The 21,240-nt window shown below is 40.3% G+C and overlaps 1 protein-coding gene across 1 annotated transcript in view; it reads right to left on the bottom strand.

Annotated features, from left to right (window-relative positions):
* TMEM131 (transmembrane protein 131) overlaps window positions 1–21,240 on the bottom strand; it is a 99,109-nt gene that overhangs the window by 68,015 nt on the left and 9,854 nt on the right. Inside the window, exons 2-3 of the mRNA XM_070751003.1 lie at window positions 15,514–15,575; window positions 8,179–8,219 (exon numbers count right to left, since the gene is read on the bottom strand). Of these exons, the coding sequence (XP_070607104.1) occupies window positions 8,179–8,219; window positions 15,514–15,575 (103 nt within the window). The remainder of the gene's footprint in view (window positions 1–8,178; window positions 8,220–15,513; window positions 15,576–21,240) is intronic.

Genomic DNA, 21,240 nt, shown 5'->3' with positions numbered 1-21,240 from the left:
AAAAATCAGAATTTTAGGTCTGCCAGTTTGAGATTTTGAGAAAAATGACATGTATCAATTAAATACATAAAAGAGATAAGTAATAATTGCACACATTTTTCTGTTTCATCAGGACAGCAATTTTTGCTTATCGTCCCTGTTACTTTGAAACAGCAATGCTTCGTCATGCAAGAAGGGTACATAATACTTTTAAGACCAAGAGCCACAGTGCTATCAGTACATTCCATACTATCAAATAATACTAAGGGCCAAGACAAAAATAAAATTTAAACATCAGCTTTTGCAGAGGTTTACATGAACCATCTGAAGAGTTGCATATGAATTTAAATCTGCAGATTATGCATTCCTGTTACAAAGGAAAATATTACATGGAATCTTGTATTCAAATAAAATTCCTCTAAACTGCCATTACGAATCTTGACTGAAGTAATGTTAATATTAAACAGTGAATAGAAAAATAAGCATGCAGGATTTCTTCACAGATAAAAAGTCTATCCAGTTTTTATCCTGGATAACTGGCTGGATAATTCTGAATCTTTGCAAGCTATCTCTGCCTTGGCCCTCCGTGAAATGACAAGCAAAAGCTAGGGGATATAATATTAAGAGAGAAGTAAATGTATTCTCCTTACTCAGCATAAAGGGAGGAAAGGCTAAAAAGATCTGGTATTTGAAAAGATCATTTTTAATGCAAAAAGAGACACAGCAAAATATGGGTAAAATATTGAGAAGCATGTTTGGGAAGCCAAGTATAAAATAACAATATTATTATCAACAACCCCTCAAGAGTAATATTTTATTGCAGTAAAATATAAATGCAACAAACAAATACATTATAGTAAATAAACAAAGTCAAATTTCTTTATGCTGCCAGGCCTGGAGCTTCCAAGAAACCATAAATTTGTCTAATAGTTCCACTGCTTGGAACTATTTAGGGTCATTTTTGTCTCCCCTTTGTATCCAGGATCAGTATTTTGGTTTTTATGCTATTTATTACTGTAACTTTTAGAGTTTTAAAAATCTGCTTTATATTGGCTTTATGTACTGTGCACTCTCCAGAATCCTCTTTGGGAGGAGATAGGTAATTATATAAATTTGATTAGTAAATAAAATAAAGTATGCTTGAAATTTTAAAAAAGCTGAGCTATTATGACACCTTCAATCGATGTTATTAGTTAATCTAGGGAAATTGAAGTATGGAAACTCTCTACAATGAAGAATTTACTAATTTCAGAAACGATTGTGTACAAATATAAAATAATATCTAAGTATATAATAGTATTAAGTAATAAATTTGAGGACCATACAAAATGTGTCTACTACCATTTTGTGACTGTCTCCTTTCTTGTCATGCCATCCTGTAGTTAGGATCAGTTCTCCCAAAAGAACCCCCAGCTATAAACTTTAAAAACTCCTCATAAAGGGGATTAGCAGCCACCGAAGAGATTTACATATACCACTTTTTCTGTGCCCATGTTAGTTATATCTGAAAGCAGGTGGAATTACATGACAAACTTGGAAAAACCCGGAAGTAATTACACAAATTACTTGGAAAGATATGACTATGAGTGAGGAGCCCCTCTAAATGCTTTGTATAACTCTATTAAATTACATTTTACATATATAACAGGAGCTATTGGAGCGTTTGCTAGAGCAGTGATTTTCAACCTTTTTTGACCCACGGCACATTTTTTACATTTACAAAATCCTGGGGCACACCACCAACCAAAATGACACAAAATGACACCCTAGGACACTCTCATCTCTTTTTCCATCCCTGTCTCCTCCCCCCTTGTGTGTGTGTGTGTGTGTGTGTGTGTGTGTGTGTTTATACACACTCTTGAACCATTTCCATTAACAGGTGAGGGCTGGGGGTTTTTCCTCTCTTATTCTTTGGGTGCTTTTTATCATATGCTTTAAATCAAGAGTCACTTCTCTCTCTCTCTTTTGTTTTTCTCTCTTTCCTCTCATTCTCTGTCTCAATCATTTTCTCATTTCTCTTTTTTCCTCCCCTTTTTTCTCATTTCTCTCTCTCTCCCTTCCTCTCCTTTTCTCTCTCTCTTTCTTTCTCTCTTGCTTTCTTTCTCGCTCTTTCTCTCTCTCCCTTGCTTTCTTTCTCTCACTCTTGTTTTCTCTCTCTTTCTCTCTTTTCTTTCTCTCTCTCTCTCTCACTCTTTCTCTCTCTCGCTTTCTTGCTATCTCTCTCTCAGCAAAAAGTTGTGAGACCGGAACCTGAGCTTCCTTCTTCGCGGCACACCTGATCATGTCTCGCGGCACACTAGTGTGCCACGGCACACTGGTTGAAAAACACTGTGCTAGAGCATGCGACTTAGTTTTATCGAAACATTTATAGTGTATTTATATTGATGATTGCTTTTTCTTGTGTTTTAAAAAATACCTTATTTTGTATGGAGGTGATATTAGATGATTTTTTGAATTATTGTCTACCTATCAGAGTCATTTGTTGAGATGGATGGCCATGTAAAGTAAATAAATATACTATACATTAACTCTTAGCATTCAAAAATAAGCTCTACTCTATTCCTTGATATAAGAATAATAGGAATGCAAGTGTAAAAATCTTAGTGGAATTGCAATTAAAATTAAATATCTAAATCTAAAATATTGCCCTACAAAAGCACTTAGTAACAATTTGCTTAAAAAGTTCCAACCATTTTATCATCTGATTTTACTTACATTTTTATACGTAACGATTATGAAGTGGACGTAACCAAAGACAAATACAATCTGTAAAATATTATTTGTTGCAAAAGATAGAATATTAGACTCCCCTAACATCAAGTAGTTGAACATAGTTGATTTTTTAAATTGTAACTGTTCATATGCCTTTTTGAAAATTACAAGTCTGACATTTCAAAAATAAACAGGAAGTGAAATTAACAAGCACCTGTATGTCTATTAAGAGACTTTGTTTAAACCTCATTTTTTGTGGTTTTAGTTTTTGTTCAACTTTTTAAATATAAGCTTTAGAATATTTTAGTGGACTGGAAAATTATTTTAACCACAACTTGTGCAAGTTTGTACACAATGCACGTTTTGTTGAACTAAATATTTTTTATAGCACAGACAAGCTTTTAGAGCATTACAGCTGCAAAATATTACGGGATGTGCTATCAGATTTCTCTCTATATGACCAAACCCCTTTAATAGATTTTATACCAATTGCACATTTCTGCATGCAATTATGAATATTATGCTATTGTTACATTACTCAATTATACTCATTAATCATCCATTCATTCTTGTCCCCATTCCTACTTACATATCTTGCGTAATCCCAACCAGATTTTCTTGAATCAATTTCTTCTATACTCTCATTTACCAAAGTGAACAGAATTATACTTTTCAGTATTATTGCCTCTTTCAACAAATTACAGACCACGTAATATCCATTACTTCCCTAGCAACATATGCACAACTTAATATTCCTCCAGCTTTAGTAAACCCTTCCACAATGGGACATGGGTTTTTTTTCCATTTCTTTTATACTGCATCCAAACAGCTTTGGGAAATACAAGTTCTAAGGACCCATACTCCATTCTGCCATTCTGTGATGAGCCAATGAGACCCATCTCTTTTATTATATCATTATTTGAGGTTATACAGTGTTCCCTCAATTTCCGCGGGGGATGCGTTCCGAGACCGCCCGCGAAAGTTGAATTTCCGCAAAGTAGAGATGCGGAAGTAAATACACCATTTTTGGCTATGGACAGTATCACAAGCCATCCCTTAACACTTTAAACCCCTAAATTACCATTTCCCATTCCCTTAACAGCCATTTACTCACCCTTATTACTGGTACTCACCATTGAATAAGACATTTAGTGATCCTGATATTTATAAACATAATTATTTCTTAACAGTAATTATTTTTTTTGTTATTTATTTGCAAAAATTATTACTTTGGCGATGACGTATGACGTCATCAGGCGGGGAAAACCATAGTATAGGGAAAAAACCGTGAAGTATTTTTTAATTAATATTTTTTGAAAAACTGTGGTATAGGCTATCCGCGAAGTTCGAACCCGTGAAAATCGAGGGAACACTGTATTTGGTTTCCTTATCGTGGATGGAAGTCTGTTAAAAATGTTAAGAACTTAATGTGGGAAGTGGTAGGAGGCAACGGATTAAATCATTTCTGTTTGCATTTATGTTTGACAACCTTTGTCAAGCTACTATTTACTATTTCCTCATTAATTACATGAATTGGGGAAAGATAATCTTGCACTTAGTTTCATTTGCTAAAATTTCTTTCCTGTATCTATTATTTATTACTATCTTCTGGTTTCTGGCGGTCCAGTCTATGCGCACGCACGCACACTCCAGTTTGGGCACTCATTACCAGAAAGGTTCCCCATCACTGGACTAGAATAACAAGACCTATCTATAGGTACTATTGAAGAAGAAATAAAACTGCTATCAATTAACATAAATGGACTGAATTCTCCTATAAAAGGAAAGCAGCATTCAATAAGTTAGGAAAATTAAAACTTAAAATAATAACTTACTGGAGTATCCGAAAATTGGGAAATTACCGTATTTTTCTCTCTATAAGACGCACCTGCTGATAAGACGCACCTAGATTTTAGAGGTTCGGGGGGGTTCTGGGAAGCCCCCCAGGCCGGCTGCGATCTTTTAAAACAGCCGCGCCGCTTCCCAGCTGTCTCCTGAAGCCAAACGCCAAAGGCGAACTTCCGCGTTCGGCTTCAGGAGTCAGCTGGGAAGCGGGTTCGGGGGGGGTGCTGGGAAGCCCCCCAGGCCGGCTGCGATCTTTTAAAACAGCCGCGCCGCTTCTCAGCTGACTCCTGAAGCGCGGAAGTTCGCCTTTGGCTTTTGGCTTCAGGAGTCAGCTGAGAAGCGGCGCGGCTGTTTTAAAAGATCGCAGCCGGCCTGGGGGGCTTTCCAGCACCCCCCCCCCCGAACCCCCAACTCGGAACCGCGTTCAGACGATTCCCCCCCCTGTCCCCGTCCCCGCGCCTACCGCGCACCGCTCGCCTTCCCGGGCAGCCCGACACGCCGGATCGCTCGCTCCCTCGCGCGTCCCGCCCGCCGCCAGGCTCCTTCCATCCACTCGGCCCGGGCGGCCGCTTTCCCGGGACGCAGGCGGAACTGCTGCTCCAGTTCGCTGCCAGTACTGTAGTATCCAGCTTGCACGCATTAATCGCTTTTCCATTGTTTCCTATGGGAAACAATGTTTCGACATACGAGCTTTTCGACTCACGAGCCTCCTTCCGGCACCAATTAAATTCGTATGTCGAGGTTCTACTGTATATCGCCGCCCCCCTCTGCTCCAGCGCCTCCCCCCCCCTCCCTGCCTGCATCTTCGCTCCATAAGACGGGGCTGATTTTTCATCCTACTTTGGAAGGAAAAAAACTGCATCTTATGGAGCGAAAAATACGGTATATTCTTTAGCACAGCAAAAAAAAGCTTTGTACATAAAGGAAACAATAAATGCTAGGCAAATTTTTGCAGATGAAGATGGGAGAATTTTGATGGTGGAGGAAACAATGAACTATAAAGAGATACTTTTGGTAGCAATATATGCACATGCATCAAACAACAAACAAGAACTTTTATGAAAAACTCCATAAGAAAAATATAGAATTGGAATATGAAAATATGTGTGTGTAACATAAGGGTAAAGGTTCCCCCACACATGTATGCTACCGTTTCTGACTCTAGGGGCGGTGCTCATCTCAGTTTCTAAGCTGAAGAACCAGGACTGTCCAAAGACATCTATCTCTGTGGTCATGTGGCTGGCATGATTAAATGATGAAGGCGCCCAGAGCGCTGTTACCTTTCCACCAAATTGGTCCCTATTTTTCTACTTGCATTTTTATGTGCTTTTGAAGTGCTAGATTGGGACAAGTAACAGGAGCTCTGTTATGCGGTGTTAGGGATTGAACCGCTGAACTGCCAACCTTCTGATCAACAAGCTCAGAAACTTAGCCACTGAGCCATAGTGTCCCTCTGGGTTGGTAGGAGATTTTAATACAATTGTAGATACGGAATTGGATTATAAAAGTAGTAAATTAAGCAAAAAAGCTAGGAAAACACTTCCAATGATCTTTTTCAAAATGGCAAAAGAAGTAGGCATTCAAGAAATATGGAAAGAGATACACCCTAAGAAAAACCAATATTCATTTTATTCAAATAGACATGTCTTGGTCAACAATAGATATGATATGGATGTCACTTGAATTAAAATTAAATGTGAAGGAAATAGAAACAAGCGTTTGGGTAGACCCTAACCCAGTAAAAGTTAAATGGAAAGGACAAAAGAGAAAAGAGGATAAGGAATTTATTGAAACTATGGAAAAAGAACTAGATTTCTTTTCAGATAAAAAACTATACACCTATGTCCTTACTGAATGCTTGTAAAATAGATTTAAAAGGATTTTGAAAGAATTTATACATTCAGATCAGAATGAATTTCTAAGAGACAAATTAAAAACAATATGAGACTCCAGTATTATGAAGCATATCCTGGAAAATAAACAGCGTTGATTTTCCTAGATACGCACAAGGCATTTGATAATGTAAAATGGTAAACAAAACAGAAGATGGAAACATGGAAATGTAAGAAAAAGATTAAAGAAATAAGGGAAATTTGTTAAATATGATTACTATTTTTATTATTATAGAATATCAATGTAGCAAATATTGTTATAAACATCAGTATCTTTCAAACTATTTATACCCAAACAATAGTTTAATTGAAAATGAAATTTGATGTTAAAAAAATTAAGAACTTTATGCAAAAATAATCAAAGTCTTTGTGTGTATATATGCATGTAGAAAATATTTTGCCATATTTAATCTGAAGTCATTTAATTATAATTTATTGGTTTTTTCTTTGCATCTTGGTCTTTAGCTAGTTCAGTGCTTCTCAGGGGGGGGGGCATGGAATGATGTGGGGAGTGTAACCCTGGGAAATGTGCCCTTTTTTTGCCATGGGTTTTTCCCACCGAATAACAGCACACAGCACAGAGAAGCAGATATGAAGTTCAGATAACAAACCCTTAAGAGACACCATGGAAAATTATTTAACAGGGATTAAAAGAAAGGAGGAGAGAGATGGAGATAATGAGACAAATGTAAGTCTCCTGAAAGCTAAGACAAGGAAATATGACAAAGTGTATGTAGCTCTTGGTTTCACTATGACTACGGTGGAAGACGAGGAAAGACCAGTACAGTATGTTTACTGTGCCTAAAAATGTTGGGAGTGGACAGCATAAAGCCAAATAAATTAAGGTGTCACTTAAACAGATTACACCCCAATCACACTGATAAACTGCTTGAGATTTTTCAGCGAAAACATGCTTAATATTGCAAATAATTGTCCCGGTGGGGGGTGGGGGTGAAATATTTACTTCTTCCTGGGAGGGGGGGGCATAACAGATAATAATTGAGAAGCACTGAGCTAGTTCACCATCACTAAACACGTAACTTTAAAAAAATGAAAACCTTGCTTGGCATGAGGCACATTTTTAAATGCTAATAAAATATAATTAATTTTATAATTTCTGTGATTCTGAGAAGAAATGAGCTTGAATTTAGAAAATGTTGCACAATGTAATAACCCTGTTCTCAGTTCCTTAATTCAAATATGTATTTTCCAAGCATTTTGTGCCTGTGTGAGAGCTGAAAAAAGAGATATTTGTTGAGGAATGCTCACAGACCTTTCAAAGTACCTTTTCTCCCTAGCTGTAAGCCATTCAGAATTTTTAAAAATCAGTCCCCAAATCCTTTCTTAGGCCTTGGAAATAGATTATTTATTGGCAGCTAAATCAACTAACAAAGAACAAGTGTAATATGATTACATTAGCTAATCCCATTGCAAACTTTGAAACTTTCCTTTTGATAAACTGAAGTTTAGAAACTAGGTTGAAAAGTAGCTCATCATATTATGATTGCAATAATTGAAATGAATGGTTACCAAAGCATCTATAAACAATGTTGCAATATGTCTGCACAGAAGCATCGATTTAAAACTTATAAAAGGCACTCTAGACCACCAATGTCATAGATTTAGAAAAGTAATAATTGGAGACAATGTGGCAGATTTATCAAACTGTTAAAATAACTCAAATTACATAAGATATTGAAAAAAAACTGCTTAACTAAATCATATATTCTATTACAGCAAACAAACTTACCTTTTCTGTTGATATGAATTGAGACCAATAGCTGTCTCAGTCTAAAAAAGAATAGAAAACTTCAATTGTAAAGCATTTTTAAAAGAAATTACTTCTAAATATTCAAATTATTTAGAACTGAATATCAGCTGTCTATCTTATTACAGGAAGTCTTTAACTTAACTACTGTAATGGAACCTGAAGTTGTTAAACAAGGCATTCAAATGATTGCCTCAACTTGATGACCACAATCCCTGCTTTTCCATGTTGTAGTTAAGTAAAGCATGGGGTACAGAGGACCCTGAAAGGCTTGGGGAAGGCCCAGGCCCACATTGCACCTTCCCAACTCATGTGCAGTCTGAGAATTGTGACTATTTCCCAAATGACCTGAATTTTGTTTATGTGACCACGGGGACACTGAAGTGGCTATAACTTTGGGTACATTAAGTTCCTTTGTTTAGCCCTATCACAATTTCAAACCGTCACTGAACAAACAATTATAAATTAAGGAGTACGGTACTTGTAACTAGAGAATATCTAATCTCACAAACATACTAATAAACCTGTAGGTAAACAATAAATGCTGCGTATTTTTACTTAAAAAAATCTTTTGACAAAATTCCTCATAAAAAGCCAGATTTTTATCCTGCCTTTATTACCTTATAAATAACTCCAGGTGGTGAACATACATAATACTCCTTTCTCCTTTTTTCATAAAACAATAGTCCTGTGAGGTGGGTTAGGCTGCCAAAGAGTGACTGGCCCAAAGTTACGCAGCCAGCTTTCCTGCTTAAGATAGGACTAGAACTCATACAGGTGAAACTTGAAAAATTAGAATATCGTGCAAAAGTTCATTTATTTCAGTAATTTATTTATTTATTTATTTATTTGTTTATTTATTATTTAGATTTGTATGCCGCCCCTCTCCGTGAACTCGGGACAACTTAAAAGGTGAAATGTACTATATGAAAGAGACTCATTACATGTAAGACAAGATGGTTCAACCCGTGATTTGTCATAATTGTGATTATTATGGGGTACAGCTTATGAAAACCGCGACTCCTCCATCTCAGAAAATTAGAATATTACATGCGATCAATAAAACAAATACCGTGGAAACTTTTGCATCTCATTTGGAAACCAAGGTCCCAAAGTATGGAGGAAGAATGGAATCACACACAGCAAGATGCTTGAAGTCCAGTGTAAAGTTTCCATAGTCTGTGTTGATTTGAGGAGCCATGTCATCTGCTAGTATTAATCCACTGTGCTTCATTAAGTCCAGGGTCCACACAGCCGTCTACCTAGAGATTTTGGAGCACCTCTTGCTTCCTTACACAAATGAGCACAAATGGGGACGCTGACTTCAATTTTCCAGCAGGACCTGGCACCTGCCCACACTGCCCAAAGCATCAAAATCTAGTTCAGTGACCATGGGATTACTGTGCTTGATTGGCCAGCAATCTCCCTGACCTGAACCCCATAGAGAATCTATGAGGTATTGCCAAGAGAAAGATGAGAGACATGAGACCAAACAATGCAGAAGAGCTGAATGCCGCTATTGAGATATCCTGGACTTCCATAACACCTCAGCAGTTCCACAGGCTGTTAGTTTTCATGCCATGCCACACAGTAATTGCTGCAAATGAGTCCCAAACCAAGTACTGTGTACATAATGCATGCTTATAGTTTTCAGAGGTCTGTTATTGTTCTATGTACAATTCTTGTTTTATTGATTGCATGTAATATTCTAATTTTCTGAGATGGAAGATTTGCGGTTTTCATGAGCTGTACCCCATAATAATCACAATTATGACAAATCACAGCTTGAACTATCTTGTCTTACATGTAGTCTCCTGATTTCTGGGCGGGCACGTTAACCACTACAAACTGGCCCTTCACCTATTTTAAGCTAACTCAGCAGTACTGGGATAAAAATACAGATGTTGGGCTAGAAAATGGGAAAGAGACAATAAGGAGAAAAATAATAATGCTCATCCTACATACAGTGGTACCTCTATCTAAGAACGCCTCTACTTACGAACTTTTCTAGATAAGAACCGGATGTTCAAGATTTTTTTGCCTCTTCTCAAGAACCATTTTCCACTTACAAACCCCAGCCTCTGAAACTGTAACCGGAAAAGGCAGGGAGAAGCCTTCGTGGGGCCTCTCTAGGAATCTCCTGGGAGGAAACAGAGTCTCCACCCTCCCTGTGGTTTCCCCAATCGCACACATTATTTGCTTTTACATTGATTCCTATGGGGAAAATTGCTTCTTACAAAATTTTCTACTTAAGAACGTGGTCACAGAATGAATTAAGTTCGTAAATAGAGGTACCACTGTATAAGAGTGTCATAGGATTATGTGTTAGGAACAAATACAGACTAAATTTTATTCAGAAATTATTTCACATTTTAAAAAATCAAATGTTAGAGTATTTTTTAATTTGACATTTTACAGTATTGCTTATGCACTGTTTATCAGTTATAGTTTTACTGTTTTCTTTTTTATACTGACTTGATTATTTTAACTATGTATACTTAAAGTTTAATAATCATGTCCTGATTACAAACCCACTGATGGATTAGACTGTTATGCATGTATGTATGCATGTATGTTGTATGTCTGTATGTATATGCAATTAGAAGCAAATTTCTTTCCCTCTTGGCAAAAAGGGGGAAAGAAATTATAAAGTATAGTTGCACTTAGAGTAAAGAGAACTGATTACATAAAAATGAGGTAATTGAAAGAGAAAGTAGAGGAAAGTGTGTGTCAGGAATTATAAAAAGAGTTAATGTTTTACTAGGGTGGGGCTGACTTATCTTCAATATTAGTGTTACAATAGTAAGGTTTAACCTTTTGGTGATAAAGTGGTACCTCTTCTTATGAACGCCTCTTCATACGAACTTTTCGAGATACGAACCCAGTGTTTAAGATTTGTTTGCCTCTTCTTAAGAACCATTTTCACCTTATGAACCTGAGCCTGGGTGCGTGCACGTGCGCTCTCTTACTACCGCAGGGATTCCCCTACCTTGTGACTGCCACTGCCGGGATTTCCCATTTGCTTGCTGCCCTGCTGGGATTCCCTGCCTCCGGCTGAAGCGCCTGGGATTTTCCCTTAGCTTGCGGCGGCACCCACTTCCTTGAGGGGAGTCCCTTCAAGGCGCCCAAAGCAGCAGGCTTTAACTCCCCACTCCCCCCGCAGGCTCAAGAAATGTCTTAATTGGAAGTAGCGGCAGAAGGAGAAGCGGAAGCGAGGAGAGACGTGTGCCCTCCTCCTCCTTCTCCTATTGATCCCGCTCCACACAACTAGAGGCCAAAAAAAGTGAAAAGGCTTCTTGATCGGGGAGCGCAACTGCCGGGGATGAGGGCGCGCATGAATGAGCGGGGAGAAGGAGACAGAATGAACGAGGGTCTGCCTTCCCGCTTAGCATCCCGAGCCCCCTCCTCAAATACCAAGAAACTGTCAACCCCTCCCAAGAGCGGCTGAAAGTTCCCCCAGGACAGTCACGGGAGAAAGTGTTGGGGGGGGATGGGAGTCCCTCGCAGTCGGTATAGTGCGCAGCATCCCATTGCAGTGTCTCCTATGTCAGAGCCGCCCCCCCCCCGAACAGGTCTGGATCCCAGGCTGCCCGCTCACACAGCTGTCAGTAGTTTCCCTTCAGGGATAGAGCGCGCGATTCACCTTGCCCCCAACCCCGTGGTCATTTGTGCTGCAGCGGCCAAAAGAGAGTGGTGCCCATGGAGTCCTTAGGCGGCTGTGCCTCGAGAGCTGCTGCCTGCCCACGGCGCCCTGCTTGTGGCTCAAGGCGGCGACTGCCATGGGCGCTTGGGTCCACCGCCAAAAGTCGGAGAAGGAGGGAGCCAAGGGCGGGTAAAAACACTGGGTTGCCTGCCAAATGCTGCAGCCGCTGCCACTGTTTGACCGCTGAAGAGTCGCTGGAGGAACGGCTTGGAAATGGCCTGAGCCTCATGGAGGCACCAGGCAGCTGTCCCAAGGGAGCCCTTGCGCACTGCCTCTGCTCCGCATTACGTCTTTTCCTCCCTTTCTCTCCTCCTACCCTGGTGTTTCAAATCACTCCTCTTTTAAACATCTAGGTGGCCCAGCCAGACCTGGACAGGCTACCTGGCTTTTAAGGATGAGGACAACGATTCAACAATCTATTTCGAAAACCTAAGGGGCCCCAACTCAAACCGCAGCCTCCCACGACTCCTCTCCAACCCCGTCCCTGTACAGTCTGGATAAAAACGCTTGGTAGCACATCGAATGCCGCCACCGCCGCCACGGGAGGGCTGCCATTTGGATAGGGAGAAAGAGGAAGATCCAAGGTCCTTTACTTGGGAGCAAGCGGATGGATTTCCCGCTGGAGAAATGTGCTCCTGTTCTGCTCACAACTAGAAGCGTCCTAGGTAGCCTGGTTGATGCAACAAGATTTGCGAAAATGCGGGGCGGCCTCATTGTCTCCTTTTTCTTTCTTGTGAACAACTTTAAGTGACAACTCCTTTCATCGGGATCCCTCTTCGGAGGAAGCCTTAGCGAAGCTAAAGGGTTTTGCTGCCGAGTCCTTGGAAAGGAAGGACCCGTCTGCAAACTTGTCTTGCCTGCTTCCCAGCCAGTAAAAATGCTGGGTAGCCCACCGAATGCTGCTGCCACCACACCAAGGGGAGGAGAGAAAGGGAGGAAAAGGCGTAATGGTGCCTCTGTGAGGATCAGGCCTTCCTAAGCCGTTCCTCCGGCGACTCTTTACCCGTCAAGCAGTGGTGGCGGTGGCAGCGGCATTTGGCAGGCTGCCCGGCGTTTTTACCTGCCGTTGGCTTCCTTCCCTCTCCGGCCTTTGGCGGTGGACTCTATGGGAAAAATTGTTTCTTATGAACTTTTTTACTTATGAACCTGGTCACAGAAGGAATTAAGTTTGTAAGATGAGGTACCACTGTACTTGAATAAGTTTATGCTATTTGAAAGATGTAAGAAATAAGCAGAAGAAAAAGGGAAGCCACTTAAATTGTTTTTGCACTACTGAGAAGGCCAAAATAAAAATTGTGTGGATGCATGGACACAAACTGAATCACTAGAATCCCTAATATTTTTTCTAGAATCCTTACTCATGGTCAGATATTGAATTGTGACTGGAAACTGATCGGCAGATATTGAAACCTTCCCTTTCAATATCTGCCAGTATGCTGAGAAAGTAAGACAACTAACCTTTTTTCAACGGTCATGCTTTACAGGGGAAAAAAATGTATATATATAATATGTAATAATTTTGCTGTTCTATCACATAAAAAAATATTTTTGATTATAGGAAATCCTCGAGTTACAACAGTTCACAGCAACTGTTCAAAATTATGACCTAACAAACCCACCCGCAAGTACTTACAACATAATCCCATAAATGGAGGCCTGGATGAGATCTGTGGCAAAAGGCTTTGCAAACAGAGAGAAGGCCTGAAACAATGAAGCTTTTCCACCATTTGCAAAGCCTTTTGCCTTTGTTGCAAAAAGCCCTGCCGCCAAGAGTGGAGGCTGGGAGGGGTGCACAGATTTCTCCAGGCCTCCATTCTTGGTGGCAAAGACTTTGAGGAAAGCTCTTTGCCATTCTAACTGGTGGCTTAGAAGGATGCACAAACCGCTCCCGGCCTCCATTCTTGGGGATGCTGCATTGGTCGTACATGTTAAAAACAATCATAAGTCACTTTTTTCAATGCTGTTGTAACTTTGAACAGTCACTAAATGCAGCTGCGAGAGCAATCATGGGCTTCCCTAGATATGCCCATGTTACACCAACACTCCGCAGTCTGCATTGGTTGCCGATCAGTTTCCGGTCACAATTCAAAGTGTTGGTTATGACCTATAAAGCCCTACATGGCATCGGACCAGAATATCTCCGGGACCGCCTTCTGCTGCATGAATCCCAGCGACCGGTTAGGTCCCACAGAGTTGGCCTTCTCCGGGTCCCGTCAACGAAACAATATCGTATGGCGAGACCCAGGGGAAGAGCCTTCTCTGTGGTGGCCCCGACCCTCTGGAATCAACTCTCCCCAGAGATTAGGACTGCCCCCACCCTCCTTGCCTTTCGTAAACTCCTAAAAACCCACCTCTGCCGTCAGGCATGGGGAAATTGATTCCCCTGGGCCGTTTCCACTTTATGTACGGTCTGCATGAGATGTTTGATTGTTTTTATGTTAAGAGGTTGAAACTGTTTTTTAAATATTGGATTTGTACTGTTTTTTCTTGTTGTGAGCCACTCCGAGTCCTCGGAGAGGGGTGGCATACAAATCTAAATAATAATAATAATAATAATAATAATAATAATAATAATAATAAACAACTCAAGGACTATCTATATTTTGTGAGACACATTCCCCACCTCCTCCCTCATGCTCACCCAAGCCACTTTCATCCATCATAATGCTAGCTCTTTGACAGGAGAAAGGACATAGCAGGCAGCCTGAAAGGGAAAGTGGAAAATAGCCTCCCAAATTGATAAATGAAGAATGAAGAAGCTCAAACTCAACAAGAAACAACTATTAAAAGGCTATATAAAGTCTTGCCAAAAATGCATTCATTAAATATAAGAAAGAATCATCTCCTTTTCATGAGCCAGGGTAAAATAATTTTAAAAACTATTTTGAAATCCAATACAGGTAATCCTACACTTACAACCACAATTGAGCCTATTTCTGTTGCAAAGTGAAAAATTTATTAAGTGAGTTTTGACCTATTTTATATCTTTTCTTGCCACTATTAAGTGAACCACCATAGTTCTTAAATTAGTACAATGGTTAAGTGAAATTGGCTTCTCCATTGACTTTAGAAGATCACATAACCCCAGGATACAGCAACTGTCATAAAAATTGAGTCATTAGCCAAGCAAATGATCAAATGAGCATGGGGATGCTGCAACGGTTGTGAAAAATGATCATAATTCATTTTTTTTCAATGCCACTGTAACTTGAAATGATCACTAAATAAGAAATTGTAAGTCAGAGTTGTCGGCAGTGCGGGGGTGTATGGAAGAGGTCCGCGGGAGAACTGGGGGGAGCAAACTACATAAGATGTAGGCCAATTAGGCACTGTAACTAATTAAAAAGATATTTCATAAAATCATTCTGGAATTGGGAAGTTCACCCCAAAAAAATCCTTGTGCCAAAAATCCAGCTAGTCACTTAAAATTTTACCTCAGCATCAAAAAAGACATTTGCTGAAATATGCTGATTGACAAAATAACACAACGGCCTTGCAGGAGACCATTTGAAAAGGAAATCAAGTCTGACCAGTTGTTCCACGATTAAAGAAAATAATGCAACTGATAAAGCAGAAATGTTACTATATAATTATATTCAACAGTAAATATTTACCTGTAATAAGCCTCCTTCATCAAAGCGTAAGACTTCTATTATGCTATCTGATTGGATAAAAGCTGTAAGAAAAAGAAACAATAATTTCATTCAAGTGAACTTTGTAACCTATTTTCCGCCCCGAAGTCTACGGAGAGGGGCGGCATACAAATTTAATAAATAAATAAATAAATAAATAAATATGTTTTACAATATTTAAAATTTGTCCAAATCTGACTAATTGTGGGTACAATACCACAAAGGCAAAACAAAAATGAAACTATTGTAACCAGCATTCCTGCTGCATAGCAATCTCTCTGCCTAAATTCCTGGAGGCAACATCAGGGCTGGCAGTGGAGTTCCCCAGGCTTATGGTTCTGGGAAACTTCAATTGTCATTTCTGGGTTTGCCCTTGGAAGTGGCCCAGGTGTTCATGACTATCATTGCAGCCATGGGCCTATCTCAAATCAGATTCAGGATAGTGGGCACACGCCAAATACAATTCTCATATCGGAGCAATGGCAACACCAGCTGGGGTGTGTGAGAAACCTGTTGGTTTCTCCCTTGTCATGTTCAGATCACATCTTGGTGTCCTGTGTCCCTGCGATTCCCTTATGCTATCTCCTTCCTAGATAGATATGAGTGGTCTGACCCCAGCAACTGATGAACTTGAATGGGTTCCAGGGTGGACTGGGGGATATCCCAGGGACTTCATTGCACAGTCCTGCCAAAGCTCTGATGCAGACCTGGAATTAAAGGGTATCTAAGCTTTGAACAGGATTGCGCCTGTACGACCTCTCTTGATTATTCATCCCCTCCCACCTTATGGTTCACAGAGGAGTTGTGGGTCTCGAAAAGGATTAAGAGATACCTGGATAGAGCACCTCTGGAAATGACTTAGAGCTGCCATTAAGGGCTATCTTGTTGCGGTAAGAGTGGCAAGACATCATTATTTCTCCACCCTAATTGCATCCACAGAATGTTGCCCGGAAGCCCTGTTCAGGATCACCTAGTCCAATGATGGTGAACCTATGGCATGGGTGCCATATCTATTGGCACATGAGCCATTGATCTAGCTCAATTCCAACATGCATGTGTGTGCTGGCCAGCTAATTTTTGGCTTGCACAGAAGCACTGGGAGAGCGTTTTTGGCTTCTAGAGAGCCTCCAGGGGGATGGGGGAGGGCGTTTTTACCTTCACCTGGATCTAGGGAAGGCTTTGGAACCTGGGAGGGCAAAACACGGCCTACTGGGCCCACCAAAAGTTGGAAAATAGGCCTTTTCCTGCCTCCAGAAGGCCTCTGGGGGGTGAGGGAAAGTTGTTTTCGTCCTCCCCAGGCATTGAATTATGGGTGTGGGCACTCAAGCAAGTGCGATAGCGTGCACGCATACTCTTTCAGCACCCAAGGGAAAAGAAGTTTCGCAGATGATCATCTTCAGGGTTGCACAGAGGAATTTCTTCAACATCTGACAGAATTGTTCAGATTCATTCCCAGTTGGAACCTATGTCTTACACTCCTACATGTGATATACCTGGAGATAGGCCTTAACCAATTATATGATTTTGATGAAGTGAACAGGATCCTCGATGCTATCAGTGCAACTACCTGTCAATTAGATCTTTAGCTAACCTCGTTCATGAAATTGATTAATTCTTCAAAGCCGGAAGGGACATTTCTGCAGTCTTTTAAGGTGGCCCTGGTTTGTCCCCTCCTAGAAAACCCCAGCTCTTCACTTGACTAGACAATTTTTGTCTAGTTTACAACCTTCCCGGTTTAAGAAAGTTGATAGAGAAGGTAGTTGCTTGGCAATTTCTGAGGAAGAAACTGATTATTTGGGCCCCTATCTGTCAGGATTCAGAAGTTACAACTAATGCAGAATGCAGCAAGATAAGCCGTTCTTGGGATTCCTAGGTTGGTCCATGTTACACCACTGTTCTGCAAATTGCATAGGTTACTATTTGTTTCTGGCTACAAATTCAAGGCATGGGACTTGGTTAGCTCAAGAACCATCTCATCTCATTGGGATTGTCCAACCTGTATCAATAGAGGGAGCATGCTGCAGACTCCATCAGTCAAGTATTTTCCACTTTTCAGGAAAAGACTTCTTTGTCACCTCGTCATATATCCTTTGTGTTCCCCTTCTCTCTATTTACCAGTATTATTTATTGTTTTTTGTTTAATTATTTTAATGCATACTAGTTTTAATGTTTGTGAGAGTCTCATCTCTTTTGAGATGAATGGCACAAATTTAATAAAGGAATAAATTGCCATATTTTTGGACTATAAGATGCTCCAGACTATAAGACACACCTAGCTTTTGGGGAGGGAAAGAAAGGGGGGGGGAGAATCTGCCTCCCAGCAATTTGCCTCCTTGCAGCAAACAGCAAATAGCCTGGTCAGCTTCAACACAGTCTAAATTAGCATGATCAGCTGGATGGTGGTTAGATTGGCTTTCCGGCTGTTCCAGGCTGCAAGGATTGTTGTCACCCATCGCCACAACACCTATCACCGCCTTCATATGCCCCTGCGCATCCCATTTTCAGTCCGTTCCAGGCGGCAAGGATCACTGCTGCCACCTATTCCCTGCTGCCTGGAATGGGCTGAAAATGAGACACAGAGGCAAAAAATAGGGTGCGTGGAGGGAAAGAGGCGGCGACAATAGATGGTGGCAATCCCTATAGCCTGATTTAGGTGATCAGTAGTATTCTGGGAGGTTGATCCAACCACCAATCAGCTGCTTGTGCTAAATCAAGCTGTGCTGAAGCTGACCAAGCTGTTTGCTACAAGGAGGGAAATTGCTGGGAGGCAGAGGTTGATGGGTGGGAGCCAGCAGGTGAACAGGGCTTCAGCAACATTTGCTCTATAAGACACACAGACATTTCCACCCCCTTCTTGGGGAGAACTGTGTCTTATACACCAAAAAATATGGTATATATGACAATAAAAAATACTAGAAATCCATTAGTAAACTTCATAAATCCTTTAATCTAAAGGCTGAACATATGCTCAAACCAATTATTTTTCTTGTATAAAAAATGTCAGCAGATTTGGGGTTTTGTGTTCTATTTGGAGAAGGCTATTCCATAAAGTGGGAGATGCCACTGAGAAGGCTTGCACCTGTTAAGTGTATTATATAGAGGAGGGACCTTCAATATACAGTATCCTCTCTTAATAACTGGATCAGAGAATAGGTTCAATTCTGCCAAGACATTTCCTGATATATCCCGATGCTGCATCAGAAATGCCTTTGAAGGTAATAACCTGAACTTTATTTTAAGCCTAGAAACTACTGACAACTAATGCAGTAATTTCAAAATAGGTATTATTCCTGCCTGTCCAGCTTATCTAGTTAGAAATCTAGTCATTTCATTTTATACCAGCTGCAATTCTCAGTATCTCCAAAGGTAACCCTTTTGAGCATGTTATAACAATCCAACCAAGTGGTGATTAGAGCATGAGTTACTGTCATCAAGGCATTTTAGTTAAAGTAGGCCATGGCTTCCATTTGCTGTTTAAGAAGATCAGCTTGTCTTAAAAGACCTGCCCAAACCATCATCCATTCAAGTTCTACCAAACTATCCTTAAAATAACAACTTTTCATGTCTTAACAACCCGATGCTAGTGGCAGTATCTTATTCTGTTGCTCATCATTAATTTATTATTATGTACCATAGGAAAAGAAATCCTATAAAACAGGGTTGTCAAACTCACAGCCGTTGGGCCTGATGCGTCACATGATGGCCCTGCCCCACCTGGTTTAACGAACGGGGGAAAGTCCCATTATGTCACATAATGCTGCAGTGATGCCATGAGTTTGACACCCCTGTTATAAACCATTATTGAAAGAGAGGCCATAGTGATGAAATAGTGGGAAAGCTATGTGTAAGGAAGACTAACATATTAAGAATATTCTAGAGCTGAAGAATGGCAAGAAATGTTAGAATTGGTGGACAGGTGGATTTTAAATACTTATCCAAAGAGAATAATTCATTCTCAGGCAATGCAAAACAGTTCAGTATAAAAAGCTAGATGCAGTTTTCACAGCAGATAAGCCTCAACCAACCAAGACATATTTGAATATATCGATGAGCCAATTCCCAGCTGATAAATAACAATTAAAGAAACTCATGAAGGTACTGGGATAAGATGAAGAAACAACAGTAATTGCATTACATTCTTTTTGCTATATTTCCTCTTTCTGTAAATTAGCATGGGCATGTCATTTGCTATAGAAGTGAAGTGCCGGTGCCTGGAGGCTGTTGGGGTCTGGATGGGTGTCAACAAGCTCAAACTCAATCCCGACAAGATGGAGTGGCTGTGGGTTTTGCCTCCCAAGGACAACTCCACCTGTCCGTCCATTACCCTGGGGGGGGGATTATTGCCCCCCTCGGAGAGGGTCCGCAACTTGGGCGTCCTCCTCGATCCACAGCTAACATTGGAACACCATCTTTCGGCTGTGGTGAGGAGGGTGTTCGCACAGGTTCGCCTGGTGCATCAGTTGCGGCCCTATTTGGACAGGGAGTCATTGCTCACAGTCGCTCATGCCCTCATCAACTCGAGGTTCGACTACTGCAACGCTCTCTACATGGGGCTACCTTTCAAAAGTGTTCGGAAACTTCAGATCGTGCAGAATGCGGCCGCGAGAGCTATTGTGGGATTACCTAGGTTTTCCCATGTCTCTCCAACACACCCTTGCCTGCACTGGCTACTGATCAGTTTCCGGTCACAATTCAAAGTGTTGGTAATCACCTATAAAGCCCTACATGGCATCGGACCAGAATACCTCCGAGACTGTCTTCTGCCGCACAAATCCCAGTGGCCAATAAGGTCCCACAGAGTTGGCCTTCTCCGGGTCCCATCGACTAAACAATGTCGTCTGGCGGGCCCCAGGGGAAGAGCCTTCTCTCTGGAATCAACTCCCCCCAGATATCAAAACTGCCCCCACCCTCCTTGCCTTTTGTAAATTGCTTAAGATCCACCTATATCACCAGGCATGGGGGAATTGAGACATCTCTCCCAAGCTTATATAGTTGTATGTATGGTATGCTTGTGTTGTATGTTTTTTAAATAATGGGTTTTTAGATATTTTCTTTTAAATATTAGATTTGTTCATTGTACACTGTTTTATTATTGTTGTGAGCCGCCCCAAGCCTGAGGAGAGGGGCAGCATATAAATCTAATAAATAAAAAATATAAGTTTTCCAATTTTTCTATTATCTAATTAACAATTCATAGAGAAATGGATTTTTAAAAACAATTATATCAATGTTTATGCATGAATATCATGCCTAACTTTATGTATTCTGCATTAAAGTATTTTGATAAAATAAAAAACAATATTGTGTATTATTTCATTTATAATTTAAAAATAACGAATTGTTTTAAAGACAAAATTTGAATAGTCCTTGAATATAGATATGATTTACATTTTTAATAGGAGCCAGAAATTAATTGCAAGGATGTCTAACAAAATAATTTTTATTTATTTATATCTAACCTTTAGTATTTTTGTAAACAAAATGGGATATAAATCATGGACTATACCAAATAAGATGGTTTGGACTGAGAGAGAATGACTGGCCCAAAGTTACTCAGTTAAATTTCATACCTAAGGCAGGTGTAGAAATCAGTCACCTGGTTTCTGTTTTACTACTAAACCAGTTATAAGAGAAACAGTAGTTACATTGTAATACCATACCCAGTAATGGCAATAAAACATTAACAGTTTGATAAGGAAGATCAACTAC

Source organism: Erythrolamprus reginae, chromosome 4 (genome assembly GCF_031021105.1).
Source record: "Erythrolamprus reginae isolate rEryReg1 chromosome 4, rEryReg1.hap1, whole genome shotgun sequence".
NCBI lineage: Eukaryota > Metazoa > Chordata > Lepidosauria > Squamata > Dipsadidae > Erythrolamprus > Erythrolamprus reginae.
The sequence above is the reverse complement of the archived record's forward strand: the minus strand, read 5'-3'. Positions and strand labels throughout refer to the sequence as shown.